Here is a 26171-nt window from a genome sequence, read left to right on the forward strand (position 1 = left end):
TGTTCCTGCAGACATGATCTGAACAGCTTACCGTGGCTATAGGCAGTAATGGGCTACTTAGGCTAGAGAGCTCATTTTCTACTGTCAGAGGCCAGACTCCCTGCTTCTGGCTCTACCAATCATTTCACAGTACACCTGTGAAATGAGTCCATTGTTCCTTAGGTGTTTGGATCCAATTTATATGTATAAGCATTTTCCAGATGCTCTTTGCCTCCTGTGGCTTCTTTGTCAGATTTAGTATACAAAGAGATTATAACGTCCTGTTCTTCCTAAAAATACTGAACTTAAAGAAGTATTTTGTGAAGTGGTTTATTGTCATCAGATGTCTTGAGCTGAAATTTTAGATGGGTGGGAGCAAGCCATTGTTTTTTGAATTCGCAATGTGCTTTGAGAAACTGGGGGAAAAATCATTGTTTCTGCTACAGCATCATCAGTAAGTAGTTTGGGGAAATACAGCTTTTCTTTTTCCAACAGTATTTTCCCTTTGGGTGATGTTTCAACTTCTTCCTTTTGTCTTCATCTTCCCAATTATTTTGAACACTATTGTAAGAACAGAGGGAAAGAGAGACTTTCCAAGACCATGTTGTCACTGAAGCTGTCTCTTTGCATAAGATAACTTAGCTACATTCAGGCTTTCTTACTCTAATTACCACATGTCTCAGTTATGGAAGGAAGGGGGAAGGTCCTATATTGTCTATGTGCGTTCACAGGCTTATGTTTTCTTCCCCAGATAATAAAGTATCTTTGACATCTGTAAGAAGTGGGCATAAAATGTCAACTCCGTACTCAGAATTGGCAATAAACTCTTAAGTGAAGGTGTGCTAATAAGAGATGCATGTGCTGCATCCTCATTGTCAGGAGACAGAGAGGAGAGGAATTGTTTTGAGCAGTTCAGTCAGACATAATTGGAAGTGATAGGATGAAATTGAGCAAAAAAGAAATTTAAGTTGGACATCAGGAAAAATTGCCTAACAATCAAGTCAATTAGAGCCTAGGAAGGGCTCTCAAGGGAAGCTCAATCCATCCAACCCCTGCTCTAGAGAATATGTCCTAGTAGTCTGTCTAGACAGCAGGAATAGTGGGAAATGAATGTGCTTATTTGAGGATAAATCGCATCTAAATATTGGTGCACCCAAAAGTCCTTTCAAAGTGAAGCAAGACTTAACTTCTCAGATGACAAATGGGTGTTGTCTGTTTGCTGGTGCTGTTCACAGCTCTGCATAGTAAGTAGAACGAGCCCAAATGAATAACATAGCACTGCCTTGCGGGGGTTTTATGGTATACGGATACAGTGGTTATTTAGCAGATGTCCCTTGGTCCTGCAGGACACTTTATGATTGTGCATTTAACAGTATCTGGAGTGTTCACTGCAAAAGGTGAATTTTCACATCCTGGTGCAAAGATGAACAGAAGTCAGGGTCAGAATTAGGTGAAAGCTTGCTGAAGTCATTTGGACCCTTTCTTTTGACTTAGACAAGTTTTGGAGGGCTGCTATTCCCATGCACAGAGAAGTCTGAGCAGTGCCAGGGAATCTGAAGTTTGAGCAGGAGATGAGAAGCACAAGTGGAGGACAAAGACTCAGAAGGAGAGTGAATGAGAAGAGACGAGGACAGAGCTTTAGAGTAAAGGAGAGGTAAAGAAAGCTTTGAATGTGATATGGAGATTTTGGAATTCTGCTTTGTGAGCATGCAAGTTTGTGAATACAGTTCTATCACCACAAAATGCTCTTCCTTTGCAAATCTCTGTCACCCTCCTTGACCTATAATCGTTTTGATAAGAGAGCACCAGGATCATGGAGATGAGGCTATTCATGCTGTTTAAAACCTTGTTTCAGAGTCCATTATGTGGGATTTTTTTTGGCAACACTAATATATGTAAATTCTTCTGAGTGCAATGGGAATTTGTGTGTTGCCATGTTTTCTTTCTCAGTTAGAAGGGTTTGGTCTGTGTTAGTTATTTGCATCCAACAAAGGGTTGACTGTAGGCTCAGATGAAAGAGCAGCTCAGCATTTATATTCAAGGATTTAAAAAAGATGAGCTCTTTCTTCCCACATGAAATAAAAAACATTTATCCTAGTACCTAATGGCTTCCACACAAATTTTTTCTCTTCAGTGTAGTTCGGCCTTTCATTCCAAACTGGCTGGTAAGTGGAAGCTGACCCACTTTTATCTGGCGGCCTGCATTAATGTGCTTTTGTGAAGCCAATTATGATATCAGCATTGCTCGGTAGAGTATTCCCAGCAACTCCTCAGTATCATAACAACAGCTGCACAAAATCCCCCTCTAAGTCATTTGCCAACTTTGTGCACATTTGTTAAACATGCAATACCTGCAGCAGTGCTGATTGCTATAGGGAATCTGTGCTGTATATGTAAAAAAACCCCAATATTAATTTTGTCTTTAGCAGGTCATAGTACCGTGATATTGCCAACTTGTGAAGAAAAATAGTTTGTCTTTCAAACCCCTTTTATTTTCACAACTCTTATTTATGTGCAAATCTTATCCAAGTAGAATATCCCTTTAAATAGCATTTAAAAATACCATTTTATAGCACAGTTTGCACAGGAGAACATTCAAAATGCAAAAATTTACACTTTGTTTCCTTCAGATATTCTGCAACTGAAAGGTTTGACACAGTCTTCCCTCTGATTGCTTTGTGATGTACCAGGATCATGAAGGGATATTCTTTTGCAACCAGCATGAAGATATCAGAAGTAAAAGCATGTCACTTGCTCAGTTGGTCCCTCCAGTTCTCTGACATAGCATGGTATAGCAGTGATGAAAACAGCTCTGATCAGTGTGTGCTTTCCTACAGTAGTTCATAAGTGATACCTCTAGATCATATTCCTGCCAATGGCTAATAATAGTTATTATTAGCCATTGCTTAGTACCAAGGGTGGAGCAGCAGAAAAAGTTACTTACATTTTTGTCCTTTTCCTGAGGGCACTATAGCTTGAACTTATGTCAGCCAGACCTAAGAAATAAAGTCAGGTTTTATAAGGAATTTCTTTCAAAACTGGGCAAAAAGTTTTTGATTTGTCTTTTGTGGTTGTCTGGTTCTTTTGTACCTAGCAGAGATATCGTGAGGTTACTAAAGAATTTAAGTTCTGTTGATAAGTGAAGCATATAAAGCCAGCTAGAGTCCAGATAATTTTAGTAGCTCTTTAGGCAGATCTTTGGAGTTCCTGAATTCCAGTGTGAGTTGCATATGCTCAGCAACTTTCAGGATCAGGTTCTTAATCTGTGATTGCAACAAGAAATGACTTGTTGATAACTTCATACACTAAAAATTTTATCAACCCTCAAACTGATAAAATTAGGAGGCAACAAACCATGAAAATTAAAATCATGATGATTTATTAAGGCTGTTATTCAGGAATTGTTTTCCTTATCAGGGATTGTAATTAACGAAATTGTTTTCCTCCTTTAGCCAGAAATAGCCTGTAATGATTTCCAGAGGGTATTTTATTATGTGGGTTTTCTTGCTTGTTGTTGCTTCACAAAACCAAGAAATTTCCATCTCTCGTTAACTGGGATTTTTAAACTATTTGCCATTACAGCAGTGGTTGTTGCACGTAGCTTGCCAAAATCACTACCAACATTTAATAAACCCCCCAAATTTTTCAACTATCCCGATATGAGAAGCAATGTAGTTCAGTTCAGTTTAGTAGTTTATTTTAGGCAATGAGATGGAGGTCAGGAGGCTGGCTTCGTTCTCAGGACTGTGGGACCGAACAGACTCCATGTGGGATCTCAGACAAATTGATTCCCATTTTGGTGCTGCTGGTTTTTTCCTCCACTGCTAATGTAATTTCTGCTTGGGCTGCACTCACTCCTTCTGCAGTACCTAACACAGCAGCTGGGACCATTTGATACCACAAACCAATTATTATATTAATAATAAATGAATTATAATTGTAATCTTAAATTTAGCAGAATACCTGATTTTTCATTTGCCAGTTGTTTGTCCCACCTGCTCGCTTCAGCTACAGTTTGTGGCATCAAAAAGCACCCTCCACATTTTCTGTCAATAAATTGTTCATCTGTCTTAGAATTTTAAGGTTTGAATGATCTGTAGTGTGTGACAACTGAAATTGAGCTGAGAGCTCAGAGGTCTGAATCTCCAAAAATGATGAGTCAGTGTAATGAAATAATGTCCAGTTGGAATGAAGACCAGGAGGTGCTATTTATATACAGATGGCATGACATAGAGGAAACCAGGCTTATTGTTGCCAATAGACAAATTGGAAGAAGGTTTGGGGGTGGGGGTAACCCAACAGAAATGTTAAAAGATGAAGAAAATAATACCTTTTGGGAAGAGGTAAGGAACTGGGCATATTCTGTCAAAAAAATGGCTGAGGAGAGAGGAACCTGTCTGCATGAACCTAAGAGATGTTGTACAGAAAACATGAGCCAATTATTTTCGGTCAACAAGAACAGAGAAGCAGTAATGTGTGGGAGACAAACAATTTAAGTTGACTGTTAAGTCTATAAGGACAAGCTGCCGGCAGAAGCAGTAGAACTGCCTCCTGTAGGGAATGGGCTTGCTTCTCTCTGTGGCTTTTGCTCTTTTGTCCTCACTAGCCCAATAAGAAATAACACAAGGAACAAACCACAACAAAGAAGAGCTAAACTGTAACTTCAGCTGTTTCATACTACCTAAACTGTGACTGTACTGTTTCGTACAAGGAGAAATGTATCCTGACTACTCGTAAATCAGTTTAGACTGGAAGTTAGAATGTTTCTAGCCATCAAAGCAGTTTGTTTCTGGCTCACCATGCAATGTGGCAGCATGTGTGGGGTTCAGACAGCATCCGCATAAACTAAAGGTGACAGATATTGCTGAAGTGTTTTTGTCAGGTTGCTGGCAGGGACAGAGGGCTTTATTATCCTGCAGAAACTTTGATTCCTAGAGGCTATGTTCCTAAAACTGTTAGGGAGGGAGCCTTGCTGGCAGCTAACTGATCAGACAGTTTCACTTTTCACTTCTCTGTAAAAGGGAATGGAATCTCTTTCGCTTAACAAAAAGAGGAACTGATGAGGCGCAGCATGATGATTTAGGGCTCAGCTCTGAAAGCTCTATGTTTCAACTGGAATCTTTTCTTAGCAAGGCTTGTGTGATCATCCCTTTTCCTCCAAAGAAAACAATGTCAATTGAGAGAGTTCAGTGAAATGAGTGAATTGTAGGAAAAAGTCCTACAGGGAAGGTCATGGCTATTTATTTCTGATTGGGGCCTCAAGTAATGACTTAGAATTAACATCTGTGATTGCTGTAGTGGTAAGAAGACATTGATGCACAATAATGCAAAAACCACTTCATGGTGATGGGGGCTGTGAAGGAAATAATGGGGTTTTGACACACTGAAAAATACAACATGTCTTTTTCTGCTAAGGGGTCATTAGCATGTTCAAGGTGAATAGTGTTACTGGAGGAAAACAGGGCAGCTGTTCAGTCTACAACTGCTGCTAAGATTCATGTTTCATAGATATTGAAGTCCTTATTTACTCTTGTGATACATAAAGCAGTAGTTTGGGCTGTAGGGGACAATATATGTTACAACCTGTCTTTTTTTTTTTTTTTGCCTTTGCAGTGTACCTTTGAGCAAGATTTCTGTTCAGTAACGCCAATTTCTCCATTAAACTAAAGCCCAGACTCTTCTGCTTTGCAGACAAATAACTGAGTAGCATGTGTTGTGCAGTGGGAGGTAAGGTAGAGGATGGAGTAGAAATGTTAGAACAAGCCCAGCACAGTAGGTGGCAGAAAGCACAAGCACAGCAGCTGACTTGGCCTGCCCAAAGATGGTGGGAAACCTCCAGCTGGAAAGACTCTAATGATTAAATGAGGTATCTGGAAAGTTTAGCACAATGTGAGCTTGATGGACTTCAGGACATATTGCTAAAGCCATTTATTTGATGGTATGAGTAGCTGTTCTGCAAGGCTTTGCAGGAGGAAAAGAAGGTTCTTCCTTTGGAGTTTTGGTATGAGCTGGGAGGAAGATTGTAGGGGAGTTTGGGTTTTCCACTGACTTTAATTTGTATTAAAGTGCTTTCCTTTTCCAGGCTTAGCTCTTGTGAGGTGTTATGAGCTATAGGACTTGATTTAGAAACACATCTTTTGTCCTAACGAAGACCTGAAAAGTTGGGGGCAAGTGGTGAACTGAGGGCTTTGTTTTCTTGACTGGTTGAGTTAATCCATATATGTAATTAAGTTTTGCTGCTGGATGGTTATCATTTGTACCTTGAGCCAAAGTATCTCTGGGGCACTCTAGAGTTCTTCATATAGCGATTTAATAATTTAAGTGATTACCTCTTATAAAATAACTTAGTTGCTTCCAGGCTTTGACACAGGTTTCTGCATGATGGTGTGCTGTGCACTAGAAATGGATTTCACATGCCAGAATTCACAATGCTTAAAGGTTCTTGACTATCAAGCAGAGGTTTCCACAGTTCCCTTGCAATTACTGTCCTTTTTCCCTAAGTTTGAAAGCGTCCTGTGGAAATGGCTGAAATTAATACAGACAATTTGCATCAGTACCTACAAGCAGACCAAGGGTGAGTTGTTGAATCCCAGACACATTCACACACATGCCCATAGCTGTTCTGGGGAAAAAGTAAAAGCTTGAGACTTTCCTTTGCCCTTTCCCACCCTCCATGTGTTCAGTGTTTGCTTCTGGAGTCATTTATGTAGTTCTGCACTGCGGTTGTTCGGCAATGGGCCAGTTAATGCATACAGTGTGCCCTTCCAGCAAAGCGTTTAAGGTGTTTTCACTGTAGCATACAGCTGCCTTGGAAAGATTTAAACTGCACCAAAAATTAAAGGATTTTTTCCAGCTCACCTGGAGGGGAAAAATGAGCATCAGTTTCTTGACAGGAGATGAAAGAAATAGAGAAAAAAATATTGTTGGGCCACACATCAGAGCACTTATTTACAGTAGTTCTCATCATGGCATTTAACTTGCCCTCTGTTGAATCTTCATTTTTCATGTATCAGACACCTACAGCATAGAGCTCTGCTGAGCAGAAAATGCAGTTTGTTCATATGTTTTTAAAAATGAGATTCAGGTGAATTGAAATGGGAAACAGCAACAAACATTTTTACATCTTTTTTTCATTGTGAAAGAAACCATTGCTTATTCTAGTAAAATAACTTTTCCTTCAAACTTCAGTCTGTGCTTCAGCCAGCATTAGGAATTTGTAAAAAATAATATAATTAAGACTCAGCAATTTATTCTTCAAAGGCTATTTTTGTTCTACACTCCCTCTAGGTAAATGTGTCCTGCTTTCCTGATGAGGACAGTCATGCAAAGATGTCTGATTCACGTGTCTTTTTGTCAGTATCTCTCATTGATTTCCTGTGATTGCTTGTGCTGAAAGTTAAGCCAAGTTTATCTGCATCAGTGCAAGGTTTGGGTCGAACAGGAGGTTAAAAACAGTATCTGCACCTAAGAAGCAATTGCACTCCAGGAGACTTGGCATCTAATTGTCTGAGGAAATAAATGGACACACTATAAAACTGATCATTTTAAATGAGAGGATCTGCTGTGGACATAGATAAATCAACTGTAACTGGCCGGTTCACTTCGACTCCTGTTAAATTCTGTAGTATGAAAGCACAGTAATACTGTTTTCTTACTTTGCTGTGATACAAACAATGGAGTGAACTTCAATGCAAAATGTGGGCTTTGTTGTCTCAGCCTGGGCACACCTCTCTGGGAACTGAAGTGACTGAATCTCCCTTGTAGAGCTGCAGGCTGCAGTAAAATATCATCTCACTTGGGAGCTGTTGCTGTTTTTCCTTCTGTTCTTTTATTTGGAAAATTTTCAATATTCCAGTGAGTCCTGGAGGCACAGACTTAGGATGTTGTAATAGGGAAAAAGAGGAACGCCTCTCAAGACTCAGCAAAAAGCTGAAGTGTTTCTGAGGGACTCTATTTAAAGCAATAGCAACTGGTTCTGTGAGGCGGGGGGGTTGCGTATCTCAAAGCCTAGCTCTGTAGCTAGCAGTGTGTTGGTAAATAAAGGAGTAGGTGAAATTATTTTATGATGTATCTAGGAAGTGAGTAGAACTTCTGTGCCAGATTGAAGGTGGCTAAAACTCCCTTGCCCTTGGCACAGCTCTGAGAGCAGCACAAAGGAGCTATAAGCAAGTTACTTCAGGTTTTGAGTAACAGAAGGAGTTGGAGATTAGAGATGAGATTTTCTGTAGTCTGAGTGGAAGAGGGAGGGGGTTCTCACTTCATAGGCATCCAGTGCAGCTCAGCATTGCTAGTCAGCCCAAGGGTATTGGATGGGAAAAGCTGCTAAGAGAAACACTCAGTATGGAGATAAACTCCTCTAATTACAGACTTCCATAGCTGATCCAGCCATGTCAACCCTTCTAAGGTCAGTGAAGTGAAACAGGCGCTTCTGCAGGGCAATCCTGTTTCTTATCTCTTTTATATGGCTACCTTAGGATGAAGGGAATTACAACCTGGAAGTAAGTATTCCTCCTCTTTCATTGTAGAATGAGTCTAAATACCCAACTCAGACCAGATCTTTACAGTAAAGGAACCAGCAACTTGGATAAAATCACCCCACCATCAGGCATTTGAACTAGGAAAGAGGGGACTTTTCCAAAAAGATTTTCCCTTCTTGTAGAGTATGGGTTGGGGCTGAGATTATATGCAGGCCAGGAGCTTGTTTTAATGGCATAATAGTGGCATAGATTCCTGCCAGCCCAGCAAACACACTTGCTGGTAGGCAAGGATTCTTTTCAAACCTGCGGGTAAGGCTTGAGCCTCCTTGGTTAATGCCTCAGTTATTCATCTGAAAGTTGTCACTTGTGATCTCCATATTTTTAACCTGTAGTATTGATTCTGTTAAGAAATTCCCATTGTTCTGCCTCCAAGAAACAAAACCAGAAACAAATGGAAGAGTGTTCCAAAGAGTTCCTGTTTTGCCTGAAAATGGAAGATTACAAAAAATGTGTTTTGGTAGTAGGTGATAGGTGAGCCCCAGCTTACTACAATAACGAGTCTCTGATAGATTGCTGGAGCTGGCCATTAGACAAAGCACAGTTGGGACAGTTTTAATGACCAAATTTTTCTTCCAGAAATGGCAGTGTGTGGAAGATGCCAGTGGAAAGCTCAAGCTACACAAGTGCAAGGGAATGGCGAACTTGGCAGCTGCCAGCAACAGCAAAGGCACCTCCAATATTTTGCCCAAGTATTACAGCAGGAATAGTGAAGACTGCAACTGTGAAGAGAATGAATACAAGCTGAGCCACATCGGACGGAGAAAGAAACTCTTCTCCAAGAAAAGTAAGTGACCCCACTGTATCTTCTGTCTCTGCCTTAGAAAACTTAGGAGTTTGTTCACTAATACCCATAATTGTCCTGATTTTCAAAGACATTGAATTCTATCAACATATTTACTGTGTAACTTTGAAAGTGTGCCTCATATTGGACAACTAGATTTGAAAATATCTCTGTAGGAAAAGAGGAGTGTTTTGATCCAAAATAGGGTCCTATATTTATGTCTTTCGAAGCTGGGGAATGCAGTACACACACTGAAGCGGCAAGTAGCCCGTTGTTACATAGGCCATGAAACATGAACATTGTTTTACAGCAGATACTCCAGTTTTCAGTAGCTGCTGCAAGGCTTGGAGCTGTTACTGCAGTCATTTATTTTTAATAAGGATGTGTGTGCTTTGTCACAGAAGCTGCTTGCTCCTGAAATACTTTCCTTGTGCTCAGTCAGCAGAGACAAGGCTGACTTTTAACCAGCGATCGTGTCCAAAGGGGATGACTGTTTCTAGTTTCCTTGGCACACATCAGGTGCTTTTTCAGAAAGCCCATTTCACTGGCTCTGGGTTAAACCTTAGTCAGACTAACATCTATATTTGAAGTACGTAGTCTAATTATAGATTAAAGAGGCAAATGGCAGCACAGAATTATTATTCACTTGTAATACTTCTTTCGTCTCACTCCTCAAATACAGAGCCTTAATTATTTAGCAGATTAGTGTTTCTGTATAATGACCTGGCACAAGCTTCAAACAGAGTTTAAATTGATTTTTCTCCCATTATATTTGCCTTGCAAGCTGATCAGTACCTACTAAGCTAATTTTTAGTTGAAAAAAAATTATTGGTTCCAGGATGAAATTACTCAACTGTACTTGCTGTTTAACTACGTGGCACAGCAGATAATCTTTAAATAACACTAGAACTTGCAGTTCAATTAACTCTTTATTTTTAAGTCACAGAGAAGAAAGTTCAATCATGGGGAGTCAAATAACATGAGTAGATCGAAGGCACTTAAATGAGAAGAGGAAAACAATTTAAGTGAGGGTAACATAATGCTATCTAATAATACTTAACACTTAAGTACATTTCATCAGTGCTTCCTAAACATTAACTAATTTTCACAACATCCAGGGGAGGTGGTTAAGTGTATAATTACATGTAGTTTATGTATGAAGGAGGTTGAGATAAAAAAAAGTGAAGGTTGCTGCCTCTAGCACAGGAATCAATGGTGTTTATTTCCCCATGTTCTGCTCAGAAGAGGCAGAGTTTATACTACACCCTTCAGCTCATTGAACTTTAAGGCATAAACTTAAGCAGCATAAGACAGGGTCCTGGCAATTGTGCTCCCATTGCTTGTGTCTTGAGTAAAATAATGGATTTCACAGATGCTTTGGTTTTCCCTTTGCCCACATCTGGGGTGTGCCATACAGTGGAAGGAGTTAGCTTGGACCTGTTGACACAGACTCTTTGATTTGGTGCTGGCTGTTCTTCCACATGCACTTATCTAATAAATGGCAGGCTGAATGGAAATGAGCACAAAGCAATACAAGTGGAGGTAACATCCAAGGCTTTTCTGTACAGCTTACCGAGAAAGGTGGCTCGCTGGCTTGTGAATGGTAAGAGGGGGACTTGGTTGCTCATTGTGTGTGTTTGGATTTTTATGACTGGTTCCATGAGATTTGGGATAAACTGCAGGCTGTGCTGGGTTGCATCGTTCTGAGGGCATCTTTGGAGTCTGCTACTCAGAATTTGGTGGGTGCATGGGATCAGACTGCAGCCATACTTGAGTGCCAGTAAATGCTGTTCATCAGGCTGAACAATAGCTAAACAGAAAATAGAAGTTTCAAACTGGGCTAGGGTCACATCCACATTAATGCTTTAGCTCACAGCAATAGGAAACACCCTGATCGCTCCGTTCTGTCATGCACAATAGAGATGGATTTGCAAAGAGCAATTTTGATAGATTCTAATCTACAGTCATTTGCAGAAAGCTAAATTGGATGCCCTGCTTCTAGGGTGCATCCAGCGTGTTGCAAACCCTAATGGGGGTATGAGGATTGGTCTTTCAGAAAGATTAAAACCAGTCATGTGTAGTGAGAACATGTGGTCTTAAAACCAGACTAAATTGCTGATAGAGGGGCTGGAATACCAAATGTTTTGATAGAATAATTACTTTCTAATGCAGGGATGATTCAGACCCATTGCCAGGTGCTCTGGTGCATTTAGCAGGCAACAGTGTTTTCTAGATTGAGTAAAGCCAGTTGCAGCACCGGGTCAGGTCCTGCCGTTTGGGCCACACAACTCACCTGCAAAGCTTTAACATGCTAGAAACGCAGAAGCATTAATGTTTGATATATCTGGGTTTACACGTCAGGAATGTTTGCATCTCTGTACCATCTTTATTTTTTTTATTATGTTTTTATAAGAAAGATGAAACAAAGCTTTGCAGTAGGAAGAAAGTTTAAAGTCTTTGGCTGTGTTATGGTCTGTTATGTTTTTCTTGCTATGGATTTAATCTCCTTCTGTGATGAACCAAGTGCGTGTGATTAAAGGAGTTATTAAGCTGCATGTAAAAAAATGATGATAGGCCACACGGATTTGTAAACAACAAACAGAAGTGTGTACAAAGGGGCTAGTGCATCTTTATTCCAATTTTCATGTCATTCATTTTTCTTTTGAGGTGGTCTCAATGCTGGAGCAAAATTACCTTCTTTGTTATTAAAAAAAAGAACATCAGTTACTTTAAAGATAATGCATTTGAAGTGTAATTTTTAATGGCAGTTGTGAGAAATTGGATGTAAGAAGGTGTTTTGGGTTGGGTTTTTTTTTTTCCTCTTTGAAATTTCTAAAGCCACAGCTTCAAAATAAGATTTGTAGAGATCCCAAGATACATAATGGCCAAGAAAATACACCTCTGAACCTTCATCAGTCTTTCTAGAAAGCAGAGAGATTTTCAAACCTTTGACTCCAAAGTGCCTGATTTTCCTTTAGTGCTGTATCAGAAAATGCTGCTTCTCTACAAAAATCTGGAAAATACATGGACATTACATCAAGCAGGAATTCATGAGGCTGGTGGTGGATATTTTCCGCGTGGCACATGTAGAAGCAGAATCCTTGCATACTGGCTTATTCTGTCATCATTGTGATGCTCGAAAATACATCACATCCAAAATATGTGCGTAGAGTAAGTGTCAACAGGGAAGAGCATGAGCTGTCTTCTGCAGTGCTCCAGCTTTGGGGAAGATGCCATACCATGCTTATGGTAGGTTACAGTCTTCCCAGTTATCTCTGAGAGAATTATGATTTCCAAGTGATCTCAGTGTTACATGATTAATTTGGTGGCTGCAAAATAAGTAATAAGGCTTGAGTGAGTTAAATATAAACCCAAAGGCTGGGCATGTTTATGTCAGATATGAAGTTCATGGTTTTAGAATACAAGATTGCCTTGCTTTATTCAGTTCAATAATAATTTTGGATACTGCAGTTCGTGCTTTCACTAGACAGTTTTAAAACCTGAGATGCTACCAAAAAATAGAGGTGAAAAATCAGGTGTGTTTTTGTCTCTAGACCGTGGCAGAATCTGGCCCAGGACAGAATGCTTCCTTTCAGGCTCCAGCAAAAACCAGCGTGCTTGTCAGGTGGCCCAAGAAGACACGACTGCTGCATGGGGCACTGAAATGTAGTCAGCTTGCTTAAGCTTAAATTTCTCCACACTCAATTCTGAGGATGCAACATTTTAGCAGTACCATCATTAAGATAGCTGTCTCCTGTAAGAGCAGAGGAAGAGGCATCAGGACTCACAGTTTACCAGAGCCAAACTTTAATAACTTGAAAAAGGGAATAGAGGTGCTTTGGGCCAAACATTTAACAGCCCCAGATCTGCTTTATTTGTGGGCTGTGTACCCAGGTAATGAATTGGAGAGGAAAACTTAAACCTGGGGGAGGATCGACTAATAAGTAATTAGAGGTTGGTATTTATGCCTGCAGTGCACTTTGCAGGTGGGAGAGCCCAGCACAGATGAGTATTGATTTTATTAAATATTCTAACCATTCCCTCTGAAAATGATGGAGTTTGGTTCTAACGGCAGCACTGAGTCAGCACTGTGGGGAGCATGTTGGGATGAGGCGATACACTGAGTCCTTCCTGACTCACGGGAGCTGCCCCACTGCAGGCCAATTTGTTGGTTGGAAGGCTGGGTTAGTTTGGCTGCACGGGAGGAGGAATCTCTGGCTTCAGTTCTTCAGGGACTTGTGTAGACGACAGTTCCCTGCAGCTATCTGCTGAGGTCCAACATGCTGGATTGGCATATTAGACTTGGAAGGAAGGTAAATTGTTAGTTGGCTGAGCTTAACAAGATGAAATGAGGGAACAATTAAAGAAATGGGAGTTTATACATTGAATATAATTGTTAGGGCGTAGCTTTTTGGAACTTCCTCCCACTTCTGAAAAGATGGGAGTTGCCTTCTCATTTAGTCAAATGTTTCCTGAATGGGTGCCTGAAATAGGGCTGGTCTTTTGGGTTTTTTCTTTTCCCTTCAGCAGTGACTCACCTGGCTTAATATCAGCAATAAACTTTGAACCACAGGTGGAAAATGTGCAAAGCCAGACAATCCAGCTGGTATTCCACTTTCTGTGTGTGGTGCTGACAAGAATATAGTGTTTGGACCAGATTCAGGTGGGAGGAGATGTTTATTTCTCTTCCCACAGTCTGCAAAATGGCTTTTGAGACCTTGCGATCTATTTGGAATTAATGTGAGGCTTCTTGAACAAAGTCACTCTGCATTAATGCCAAAGCATTCCAGTTGACATGAATATGTCTTTTGTCAATGTAGGTTGTTCTACCTCCCATTCCTTTTTCTCTGCTTGTTTTGCTGGGGAGATTATCTTGTAGAGAAAGTTGGCTTTTTTGTGGAGTTTGGGATTGCAAAACAGATTGGTCTTCTCATTTGGCACATTGGTAGAGTTTTCCCCTTACAGCTTGCAGGAAGTCCTGTCTGGTGAGATATGTGGTGGGTTTCAGCTCTGTGTAAAAGAGAGGTGACCAGAGGAGCCACAGGACTCGATTGTTTCCAGTAATGTCTTAGATGGCTCCAAGCCTCATGTACAGAGCAAAGACCCAGGCACTGGGCAAGGAGAAGTGAGGTGGTGCTGTTTAGGCTGTACTTCTGTCTCAAGCAATGCTTAGTGTAATGAGTGACTGAGCAGGAAATATGGTCAGAGATGGACCCCATCATACAGCAGGGAAGTTCAGATATGAATTTAGACTCCATAACCAGGATATATATTTGCACCACTCCAGACCAAACAGAAGAGGAGCTCTGGGGATTTGGGCTGGGACAGAGAACTTGGGAAAGCAGTGATGGGGAAAAGATGAGTGAGAATCTCCTACTGTGTAGTGACAATTCATAGCAAATGTTTAGTTCTGCCTTTGGGCTGGAAGTGCAGAAGCGAAGTTGGAGAGAGTGCCTAGCACTGGAGGATGGTGTGTTGTGTAGGAGCTCACTGACTGGTCTGCACATCAGGAACATACTTGGAAAGAAAAGAATTAGGTGCGGATAAAAGATATTCAGTTATTAATCCCTCCTAAAAAAATCAAGCATTTTACCTTGAAGAATGAGTGTATTATTGAGCAAAGTCTCAGGCTGAATACTGGGAGTACTTGGGACAACCTCAGGAGAGTGTTGCAGCAATCCTTGTGTGGAGCATTGTGCGGTGGAGAGGAGAAAACAGCAGAGAACTGTTCTGTAAGGGTGACCTCAGGCCTTGCAGTCGTGACTGTCGCGGTTACTTGCTGAGGCCTGACTGCCATCTAGTGACTCTGAGGGGAAGAGCAGAGCCTCTGCGGGTTGTTCGCTCTCAAAGTGATACGAGACAAGCCATCCTTGTGCATTTGCATTAAATCTGCCCTCTCCTCATGCCCCAGGGTATCCGTCTATCCATACAAAAGGTAATGGAGCAGCGGGCTCAGAGGGCAGCTGCAAGAAACACCATTTGTCATCCAGTTAATTCTGAGTGTAACAGTATGGGCTGTTTGTTCCTCCCCAGAACCACAAAGAGGACCAAATTGTAACATGATGTTTCTCCTCCTCTTAATCCTTTCACTTCCTTTTCCATGCAGAATACAAACCAAGCTATGTCCGGAATCGCTCTATTCGTTCTGTATCTGTTGAGCTGGATGGAGCTATTTATAATGTGGGTTTGGAGGATGGATACCAACCTGTCATACCAAGAAACATCACCAAGAGGCACAGGATGCAGAGGGCTGTTCTTCGTGAGGAGGAAGATAAAGACATGGGGGAGTACAGCGGCACTGGTGGCGTTGCAGAGTATGCAGCCCCTAACCTGATAAAAGTGACCCACAGGTGAGTACATGTGGTGTGTTTCTAAAAGCTTTTGCTGCCTTAGTGGCTGCTTTGCAGAAGCGGATCTGTGACCTTGTGATCAGCATTTTGTGTCCCTTTTGGATACCCAGTCCAGCTTCTGTAAAATTCTTATTCTCATCTGTACAAAAGCTTTCGGTTTTGTTTTAGCTTTGTCATGTACAGAGGGGCATGAAGCTCCTGAAGAACTAGAGCAGCGCTTTTGTGTCTTCTGCACTTTGGAGACCACAGTTGCTGAGCAGTGCATTTCCAGCGAGAACAAGCAAAAGGTTGCAGCAGTTGTGCGGACACCAGTGTGCAACCAGGAAAGACTCTACCCACAGACACCTCAGTGTGCAGTGGGTTCCCTGGCCTGACTGAGGAGCAAAGGCTCAGACTGCAGCATGACCTTGTCTCATGTCACTGGTTGCTTTGTATTTCATACACCAATTTCTATTTCAAACACCAAATTGATTCTCAGGGAGGAAATAGCCTCCCGCAGCTTTCTGCAGGCAGTGCTAGGAAAGGAAAATGTGTATTATGAATGAAGTTGAGTAGACCAGGAGCATTGGGAAATGGAACAGATTGATAGAGAGGTGGAGGAATTGTCTGAACACTCTTAATAGCTAAAAACCTTTTGCTCAGTGTGCAAGTCTAGGGACCGATGTATCTTCAACTGTACTTTATTAGTTTAGTCACCATTTCTGCTTGTCAGTTATCAGGATATCCACCAATCATTATTGATTATAAGCATTAAATTGTTTAATGACTAGCTCATGGAAACATGCCCGAGCCAGTTAGCTCTGTGGAGATGGGTGGTTTCTGTTTGACTTTGTTAAAGGATTGACAGGATTAGACTCCCAAATATGAGGAAACGCACTGGGGAGATTCTCATCAGAGAATTAGGCCTCTTACTCCAGCTCTCAGGAATGTTCAGCTCTCATAAATCAATACTTTGCTTTCCTCTGGAACAAGTTACATTGATTTTTTGCTGCTTTTACTGGGTGAATCCCAAACCCATACAAGGAGCTGTCAGGAAGTTTGTGCATAATTCATGAGAAGTCTCCAGAACACTTGAAGAAAAGGCGGCAGTGGGACATGTGTGAGGTGGTGTAAGGAAAATAAAGGAGTATCGAAAATGCTCAGCTTTAATTGAAGCAAGCATTCAAAATGATCACATGGTATTTGTTGGCTTCTCAGGTAATCCTGTCAAGTGGTTGGTTTTGGGATTGGTTGTGGGGCTTTTTGGGGTTGGTTGATTCTTGGGTTTGTCACTATTTGGTTTTGAAAGAATTTTAAATCCCGGATTGCATTAGAAGTTAGTTAAAAATAAGGAATTAATTGTCAGAGGATTTTCTGCCTTTGAAGTCAGGAAGTATCTTTGAAAAACTTTATCCCTTTATAGGAAACAGCACAATTTCTGTTCCCCCCGCCGCCCTTGTGGTGCAGTAATACATCTTATAAAGAAGCACTTCATCCTTGCCCCTACCTCTCATCCCCTCATCACTTAATCATGCATCGGGAAATTGCTTTGGAATAATGCTTTCAGTGCTTGCTAGTTACTAGAGATTGTTTATGTAGACAGCCTAATGAATAAGCAAGATTTTTGCGCAGCACAATTTACATACAGGAATTAAGCAGCCAACAGGTTCTGCTGGATAGGAATATTCTCCTCGAATTTTTCTACTTCTGAAAAATTTCCATGGCAACTCAACCCCAAACCCCTTCCCTGGCTCACAGCACACCCTTCTTCTCCTGAATGAACATTGGTTTTTTGAATTCTGCATGTCATTTCCAATCTGGCTTCTCATCTCTCCTGGAGCTGTGTTATTAAACCAGCTGTTCATGTTGTCTGTGTGTATCCACTATAATAATCATTGTTTGCTTTTCCCTGCCAAGGTGCTATATCCTGGAGAATGATACCGTTCAGTGTGACACAGATCTGTACAGGTCACTGCAAGCTTGGAAGGACCATAAACTTCATATTGACCATGAGGTCAGTGATGTTCACAGTTGTGCCTTTTCAGTGTGGGTTTTATCATGGGTTTCTGTGGGCTGACAGGATCATGCGGACTGTGTGTGTCTGTCTGTCTGTCTGCCTCTGGGTGTCTTCGTCCCTCCCTGGAACTTTGTGACCTTTCTGGCTGATTTCAGAATAGGTATTTCAGAGATAATTAATTGTTATTACAAGTTTGTGAAGACAAGATATGCTGAGTGGAGGAGAGAACTGCAGCTGAAGGGACAGCTGAGAAATGTCATAAGCCTTATGAGATAAATGAGAGACTTCTAAGTGTACCCATCCTGGGAAAAATCTCATCTGGATCTTTTTCACATGTTATTAGCCCTGCTCCCCAGCGTACCTTCAACTGCCAAATGGAAGCCGAAGGAAAAGTGAGCTTCATTGGTTTCGATGCTTCTAGATTTATTTTGTTTGCTTGTGTTTTTCTTAACCCTTGCACTTTGGAATGGAATTGGTTGTTCTTAGGCTTGTGAATAGGAAGACCCTGAAGATACTTTGCCCTATGAAATCTGCCTGTAGAACTTCGTCTGACATTTTTGTCACTAATATTTCTCTCCTTGCAAATGTGCTCTAACGCACAAGAGCAAGAGCCGCAGTGGAACCAGGAGTGGCTGCCTGCCTGAGGCTGTGTTCCCCCATGTTCCCAGTGCCACATTCTGCTGTCACAGTTAGTAATCCCAGCAGCAAACGGTGCCAGTGAGGCTTCCTCCTGCTGCAGTTCCCTTTTGGAAAGGTGGATAATCTGTTTGTCAGTGGTGAGAGTCAGGGAAGGAGGCGAAGAGGAAGCATTTGGTGACACAAGCATGGGCTGGAGCAGGTTAGAATAAGGCTCAATCGGGCTGTGGTGTTTTAACCTGTGTCTTTACTTTGGTTTAGATTGAAACTTTGCAAAATAAAATAAAAAACCTGAGGGAGGTGAGAGGTCACCTGAAGAAGAAGCGACCGGAAGAGTGTGATTGTAACAAGATAAGGTATTTCTTGTGCACTTCAGAGTCATTATTTGTAGTGGGCAACTGTTGCTGGTTAATGTCTTCACAGGAGAAATCAGAATCTGTTTTGTTAAGTAGTTGCCTACTTACTACACTCTCATGTAGTGCTTTCTGCGGGAGCTGGAACGCAGCACAAGGCCCACCTCTGCCAGGCAGGAGTTTATTTTAAGCTGCGGGTTTGTTCCTGAAATCTTGCTTTCAACAAGGGCAAATTGTCAATATGGAGCAGTGTTAACACAGATCTGTTTTAAAAAGAAGGGTGTGTAAAGTATATGGAAATAATGGTGTGGGAAGATGGGAGAATTTCTTCCATTTAGGTTTTTCAGGGCTGGATGTGTTACCTCCTAGGATGCCACTTCTTTCTGTCATAGGTATAAAAGAATGAGGTTTCGAGCATAGCACTTAAGTCCTTGGAGATGCAACATACTCTACAGCCATGAGGTACATGGTCGTTGTGGCCCATGTAGATTCTGCAACAGAGCTTCAGCAACAGGTCACTAAAATATGGAGAACATAATTTTTTGGGTTATGCCAACCCATACACAGAACCAATGGCAAAAAGGCTTTAAAATGAAATCAGTATCATTCTAAATGGCAAATCCCCCAAAAGTTAACGTTATCTTATAATCCACTGCTTTCAAAACTGGTATTAACAACTGAGTTTATTTAATACATACTGTAAAGATGAAATTATTGTTATAGTGAACGGTTTATAGTAAATTTAAAGAATGCTACATTTCTCAGGCCAATATAGGAAGCACTTATATTTGTGCATTGCATTGCTAAGATGAATAATCCAACTGAAATCAATGAAGTTAATCATTTGAGTTCTAGATGTTTAAGTGTTTGCAGAATTGCATTAAATCAGGGTTTAGCATTTAGGATTTGTTAATGGATTAACCAGTATGTGTGCACGAGATTAAAAAAATGACTGAAGATAGTTCTCTAATAATCTTTGTTAATTTCCTATCTATCTGGATTAAATTTATTAAATCTGCCAGTAGCATTCATAATGTAAAGGATTTGTTCTGGAGGGAATTTTAGTCTGACAATTTACTGAGTTCTGATGTACTGTTTAGAAAATAACATTTACTGAACTTAGTTTGTCTTTGCTGATTTGTGTGGGGAGTAACTTCATTGGTCAGAACGTGTTGCCACTGACTAAGGTTGATTTGTCTTTTTTTAACTTTGCAAATTGCACAGAAAGGAAATTTCTGCAAAATCTTGTAAGAGTTTCTAGAGACGGAGCCAAACCAGTAGAGCCGCCCAGCTAGGATGGGGATGTCTGCTCACACCTCCCTAGCTCATAATAGGTTAGACTCTGCTGGGACAGTTCCATGTATCTTGCTAAAGTTTTCCTGGAAATTCCAGCTAATAACAAACAATGGAGGAAAAATCAACCCCACAAAGTACTATTGATATTTAAATTCTTTTCGTTTAGAAGGAAAATGAGAGAAAGGTGGTGTGAGCTTGTCATCTTATCCTCTGAACCAGTCAGTGACTGTTCAGTTGAGGAAACGTTGTAACTGAATTATCAATCTATTGATTTTATCTGCCCCGTGTAGGGAAACAAGAACCAATGACAACTAAAACAGAGAATTGTAGCGGGATTATGTGGACACCTGCTGCAATACAGCATTAAAGCACCAGATGTCGCTGTGCACAAATGAGCTAAGGGATAAAAGCGGCACAAGGCTCGGAAGTGCCCGGCCCAGTCTAGCAAGGCTGCTTTGTGCTCATTGAATCACAGAAGGGTTGGGGTGGAAGGGACCTTCAAGCTCATCCAGTTCCAACCCCCTGCCACGGGCAGGGGCACCTTCCACTAGAGCAGGTTGCTCCAAGCCATGTCCAGCCTGGCCTTGAACACTGCCAGGGATGGGGCATAAATTAAAGGGAGAAGTGACATTGGATTAAATCTGCTTCAGATGCAGTATGATGGGATGGTACCAACAGGAGCAGTTGTCTTTCTGTTGTTCATCACCCATGCTGTTTTTATTTTCCAGTTACCATTCAAAACACAAAAGCAAACTGAGGCACAAGGGATCTAGTCTTCATCCTTTCAAGTAAGTGAAGGCCTGTTTCTTTGAAAGAGGAAATTCAAAGACATTACCATGTGGTCCATGCGCACCAGTTACAAACTAAGCAAAAATAGTAGTATTTCATTTCTCCTGTATTAAAAAGAAGAAACACACAAAAACCTGGGAACAACTTAAGCCCATGTTGAAATGCTTGTGAATTCTGAGGTAAGGTTCCTGGTGTGGGAAATGCCACAGCACAGATGCAATGCAAGCCTATAAGCCCGTTTGGCTTCATTGGTTTTTTTCAGTGCCATTGAATTGCAGAGCCATTTGGAAGCCATTTAATTAAAAACTACTGGTTCGGTTTTTTCCCTTAGAGCAGCTGATTTTATTATCTGCTTCATTATTTTCTGGTGTGTCCAAGCATAACAGAGCTGCATGACCTCCTGTTTCCTGTGTGCAGGAAAGCCTTACAGGAGAAAGACCGGCTGTGGCTGCTCCGAGAGCAAAGGCGGAAGAAGAAGCTGCGCAAACTGCTTAAGAGAATAAAGAACAATGACACCTGCAGCATGCCTGGTCTGACCTGCTTCACCCACGACAACCAGCACTGGCAAACTGCTCCCCTGTGGACACGTAAGGATACTTGAAACTAAGTAATAGTAGGTAGGCGGGTACTGGCTAGGCTGGGCTAGGATGCTGGGCTAGTAGAAGTTACCGGTATAAGCTCTGTAGCCAAAGCCAGGCAGCCTTCCTCATAGTAAATAATCTGTTTCAGTGTTAGTGTTATCCTTGCACAAAAGGCAATGGAGTAAAAACCAAAACCAACTGCTAATAAAAACCTAGAGACGACGTTGTATATGGGACAATTACGGGTACCAGCTCATTGTCTGGACTGTTCCCAGAGAAGCCAGGGGAAGCACCTTGCCAAGATGTTGCTTCAATTAGCCACATTGTGTGGGTGAGGTGTGCACAGAACAAGCAGCTGATGCCAGAAGGCATTCTCTGCTTCAGAGCTCAGGAATGAGAGGGGAGACTGTCTATGAGTGAATGCCATAAACAGAAAGGGATAAACAGTGCTAAAGACAGCAGCATGTAGCTCATGTCTTTGTAACTCTTCAATTTGCAGTGGGCCCTTTCTGTGCCTGTACCAGCGCCAACAACAACACATACTGGTGCCTGAGGACAATCAATGAGACCCACAACTTCCTGTTTTGTGAATTTGCTACTGGATTTTTGGAGTATTTTGATCTCAATACTGATCCGTATCAGGTACCTGATCATAGAACAGCTCAAGAAATACATCATTGTTCCTTATTGATGATAAACTGAAATGGCATGGTAATGGCGCAGGACGTAGAGAAGGCCTAAATCATTTAATGTAGCATGATTTGGTCTCTCTTCTGTCACAGATAAACCACATGTATTCTATATACGTAAGATACTAGAGGACAATTGTTGCTAATGAGAATCCCTATTTATTGCAGCTAATTAACGCAGTGAATACACTAGATAGAGACATTCTCAATCAACTGCATGTCCAGCTCATGGAACTGAGAAGCTGCAAAGGGTATAAACAGTGCAATCCAAGAACCAGGAACATGGATCTGGGTATGTGCCTCTCCCAGTACACTCAAAAGGAAACGGGGCTCTTTCTTACTTACTTACTGTTAGGAAACTTGAATCGGTCAAAAGGATTTTAGTATTTATTTATACTGGTAATGTCCTGCTGGGGCTGGTGGCTGCATGCTCACACTTTTGTATTTGTTCACTTTGTGTATGTAATGTTTCCTAAATTAAGAGTGATACTGAAATAGTTTAGTGATGACTACTGCTGAGATGCAGGCAAAGGAGATGAGGAAGGAACAAAACCAAGTCCACCAAAGCCCAAAATGCTATTTTGGGTCTTATTTAGAACCTGCACCACACAGAGCTGTATGGTTTGAAATCAGCAGGTTTTTGGCAGTTAAAGACACCACTGAAGGTCATTTACAGAAAAGTTTTCAAGATACCTTTCCCAATTTACAACCTCTTTTACCTGGAATAAGGGATTAAATGTGAGAATTAAAGCTCCAGTTAACATATGGAAATATTTCTCATAGCAGTGGATGTTAATCTGTTAGTATTCTTAGGTCTGTTTTAAGTTGTGCCTTACCTGATACCTTACTCTGTTGCAGGCGATGGTTAGTAACACTGTTAATTTTATTTCACCTAGGACTTAAAGATGGAAGCTACGAGCAGTACAGGTACATTAAATTATTATTCTTTAAGTACTACTTTGCTGCTAAAGGAGGTAGGGTGGGATCAGGAGCCCCATGGGCGGACACTGCCTGGAATGGCATTTGTGAGATCTTTCCACTCCAGCTACTTGGAAACGCTGGAGCTATTTCTGTTTCAATATTACAGCATGTTCTGATCTTTGTAGTCAAAATTCAGGCTAAACTCTTCTTTCCTCACCTGCAGACTGTAGTGCTGGTGGGTTTCTTGGTGATGGTTAACCTTTTTCTCCTTTTGCTGCTTGAAAATTAGGCAGTTTCAGCGTCGAAAGTGGCCAGATGTGAAGAGACCATCATCTGCCAAATCACTGTGAGTTGGGAGCAGTTCACAGAAAGTGCTGGCTTTTACTTTTCCTTCCCTTCCTTTCTCTCCTTGCATGGAGCACCACTTTTAACATCATCATCATCTCTTCTTCTGGAATGCTTAAGTGGGAAATCCTCTAATTTGTACAAGAAATATGATAGTACCATCATATAGTCAACTACTGCTGTACAAAAGCACTTGGTGCATGTTCCAGGAGCACCAAGAGCAAGGGAAAATGAGCAAAGGTGGATGCTCAGCTGAAGAACCCAGTTATGGTTAACTGCCATTAAAAATTTCAGGTCATTATGTTGGTTTTGTCTAAATGCAAACTTGTAGGAGCTACCTTGTGGTCTTCCACAGCATCCAGAAAGAACAAAACTAACTGTAATTTTTCAGGGAGAGGATCATGTATTCCTTGCTATTTATCCAACCACAGCAAAGTGCAAGTTAGAACAGGGAACAGACTACCAGACAGAGCTGTACATTTTGTTTTATTCTGACATTATACTAAAATCTAAGATTGCTTTTTACTCACTTCACTGCCCTTTAAAACTTGATAGTACTGTTCTCAACTTGCCAGAGTCCAAAGGTGAAATACACATTTAAAGATGTGAAATACACATTTAAAGATGTGAAAAAAGTGACCTTTGCCATGCCAGTTACTGTCTCTGAATCTCCTCTTCAAAAGAAGGTTGAGCCATCAGCTCATTAAAAATCACAAGGTGCTCTCCAATTGTGCAGTGAAAAAAGGTGCACCTCAATAGGAACAGTCTGGAATTCCCAACTTGCCAGAGAGGATTTGCTCATTTAGTGGTAGTATCTTTATTTCTAGTTGAAGAGACACAAGACCAGCTTTATAACCAAAATAAAGTTAGAATTAATGAGATACAAGCTTTGTACAGGGTGAAGTTTCAGATATAGTTGGACCGTTTCTGTGATACACCTGCTGTAATTTTTATAGGGAGTCCACAATGTGTTTCAGTTGTTTTTTCCTGCATGGATCCATGACAAATATCTAACTACTTCCTCCTAGAATATTGCACACTAAATCATGTTCTGTTTTGTTTTCAAGAGGACAGCTGTGGGAAGGATGGGAGGGCTAACCTCCCCTGACCGCTGCACCTCCGTGAGGATACACACTGGCCAGAACTTGAGTCCATGTACAGACTAAATGACAACGTGTGTGACTTCAGAGAGAATTACAGTGTTGACCTGGAGGACTGGATAAACTTTGAGGCTGAACTAGACAGAATGTTTGCACTGGTGAGTGAACTAAATACCCGCAGTGAAATGATGGGAAATGCTGTCAGAAATACAGGTCTCTGAAATTCGCTATTGTACCTGCTTTTTGCTTTGGATTATACCTCACCTGTTTCACAAGGCATTTTACATGAGACACCACCACTAACACTGATCCAGGAACTGACAGCAAAGGAAACAAGGGCACGTCCCGGAGAGGATTCCTGCCGCAGTGCACAGAGTGTGCGCAGGGCCAGTGGATGTACACTTAAACCACTCTTCAGTTCAACTCTATCTGCAGTTGTCATGAGAAAAACTTTAAAGCCAAGTACAACTCTAAAGCGACGTTCAGAAAACGTGGACACTTTTGCTTCTGACTGGAGATGATGGAAAAGATCATGGAAGAGAATCAGGAACTGAAGTGAGCAGCATTGAACATTCTCAACACCATGGTATTTCTCAACTTTCCTCTGAGTATATGTTTTAGTTCCACACCTACTTGTCCATCCTACTGCCACCTCCAGAAACATTAGAGAAAATCTTAATTAACAGGACGCCAGATTTTGGAGGGGTTATGTAAATATTGCTCAATATACTGTTTGAAAAGAAATTCCTTCAGGTTGTGAAGAATTTTGTTAATAAAAAGAGTGGAATGCCCACACGCCATTTCTCAAAATGTTACTTCATGTCACATAGTGCATTTCAGGATTTCTCCATTTTTAAAAGTACTGAAAAATTTCAGTAAATGTACATCTTAAATTTTAATGAACTCGGATTTGTATGAAGTTTTTTATGTGGTAATATTCTATTGTGTGTTCAAAACCAAAACAATTCCTTTGAGAAAGCATTATTTGCTTAGTAGTGTAACTTTTACATTTATTTTTAAAAAGGCAGCTCCAAGAAGTTCAATACTTGTAGCCAAGAAAGAATGATCTAGTTAAGAGTTTAGTCTACAACTAAAGTAGATGTTCTGAGCAACTATTACTGCTTAAAGGGAAAACCCCATCATTTTACTACAGAAGCACAGTGTACAGAGTCTATTTGAGTATTTTCATAAAGACGTTATTAAATACATTGTAGTACAGGCACTAGAGGTGATATTTGTACTTATACACTTTTCATGTTAACCTGCTGTTTTCAAGGCACATGCAGGAGGAAGCTCGTGTGACAGACTCGACCAACTGTGGCCTTCACTCTTAACAAAGAGGTATTTATTTCCAAAACACAGATTTAACTTGTGCTTCTAGAAACACCGTGTAAAGATACACCACAGAAATGATTTTGAAGCCCTTCCTGGTTTTGCACATCAGGAAATTCAAGTGGAATTACTTCATGAGGGACATAGATCTCTGCTACCACAGCCCCAGACTAAAAATTTACTTGAATTTAGGAACTGAGGAAAAAAAAACCTCACTGAAAAAGTGGCACTGGTGTCTTTCATTGGATGTGCTAGACAGTAAAACTAGGCTGGAGCTTCTATTTGTATCACATCTAAGTCAAATACACTTCCCAAAATTTTCTTGCGAGGTTGGGTTTTCTTTTAATTATGGAAGTAATATATGATTGTCTGTCTTAATCCAGCCACAGAATTTGTTTCTAATGTGTTACAGAATTCATGGATTATCAGAAACATCTGCTAGATGATGAGATAAATACAAATAAGTAAAAAACCCTGAATTTAAAC

At 40.9% G+C, this 26171-nt stretch overlaps 1 protein-coding gene across 10 annotated transcripts in view; it reads left to right on the plus strand.

Moving 5' to 3' along the window:
* Positions 1 to 26006, plus strand: part of SULF2 (sulfatase 2) — a 150783-nt gene extending 124777 nt beyond the window's left edge. For 9 of the 10 annotated variants that reach the window (XM_030503287.1, XM_030503292.1, XM_030503285.1 and 6 more), the window contains 11 exons: positions 9093 to 9300; positions 15404 to 15647; positions 17544 to 17640; positions 18541 to 18635; positions 20657 to 20716; positions 21135 to 21304; positions 21798 to 21940; positions 22156 to 22279; positions 22884 to 22914; positions 23198 to 23254; positions 24321 to 26006. In XM_030503287.1, coding sequence (XP_030359147.1) covers positions 9093 to 9300; positions 15404 to 15647; positions 17544 to 17640; positions 18541 to 18635; positions 20657 to 20716; positions 21135 to 21304; positions 21798 to 21940; positions 22156 to 22279; positions 22884 to 22914; positions 23198 to 23254; positions 24321 to 24351 — 1260 coding nt within the window. In that variant the 3' untranslated portion in view covers positions 24352 to 26006. The remainder of the gene's footprint in view (positions 1 to 9092; positions 9301 to 15403; positions 15648 to 17543; positions 17641 to 18540; positions 18636 to 20656; positions 20717 to 21134; positions 21305 to 21797; positions 21941 to 22155; positions 22280 to 22883; positions 22915 to 23197; positions 23255 to 24320) is intronic. The other variant, XM_030503293.1, reaches the window with a different exon arrangement.
* Positions 26007 to 26171: the final 165 nt, after the last annotated feature.

The sequence above is a fragment of the Strigops habroptila genome, chromosome 13 (genome assembly GCF_004027225.2).
Source record: "Strigops habroptila isolate Jane chromosome 13, bStrHab1.2.pri, whole genome shotgun sequence".
Lineage (NCBI taxonomy): Eukaryota > Metazoa > Chordata > Aves > Psittaciformes > Psittacidae > Strigops > Strigops habroptila.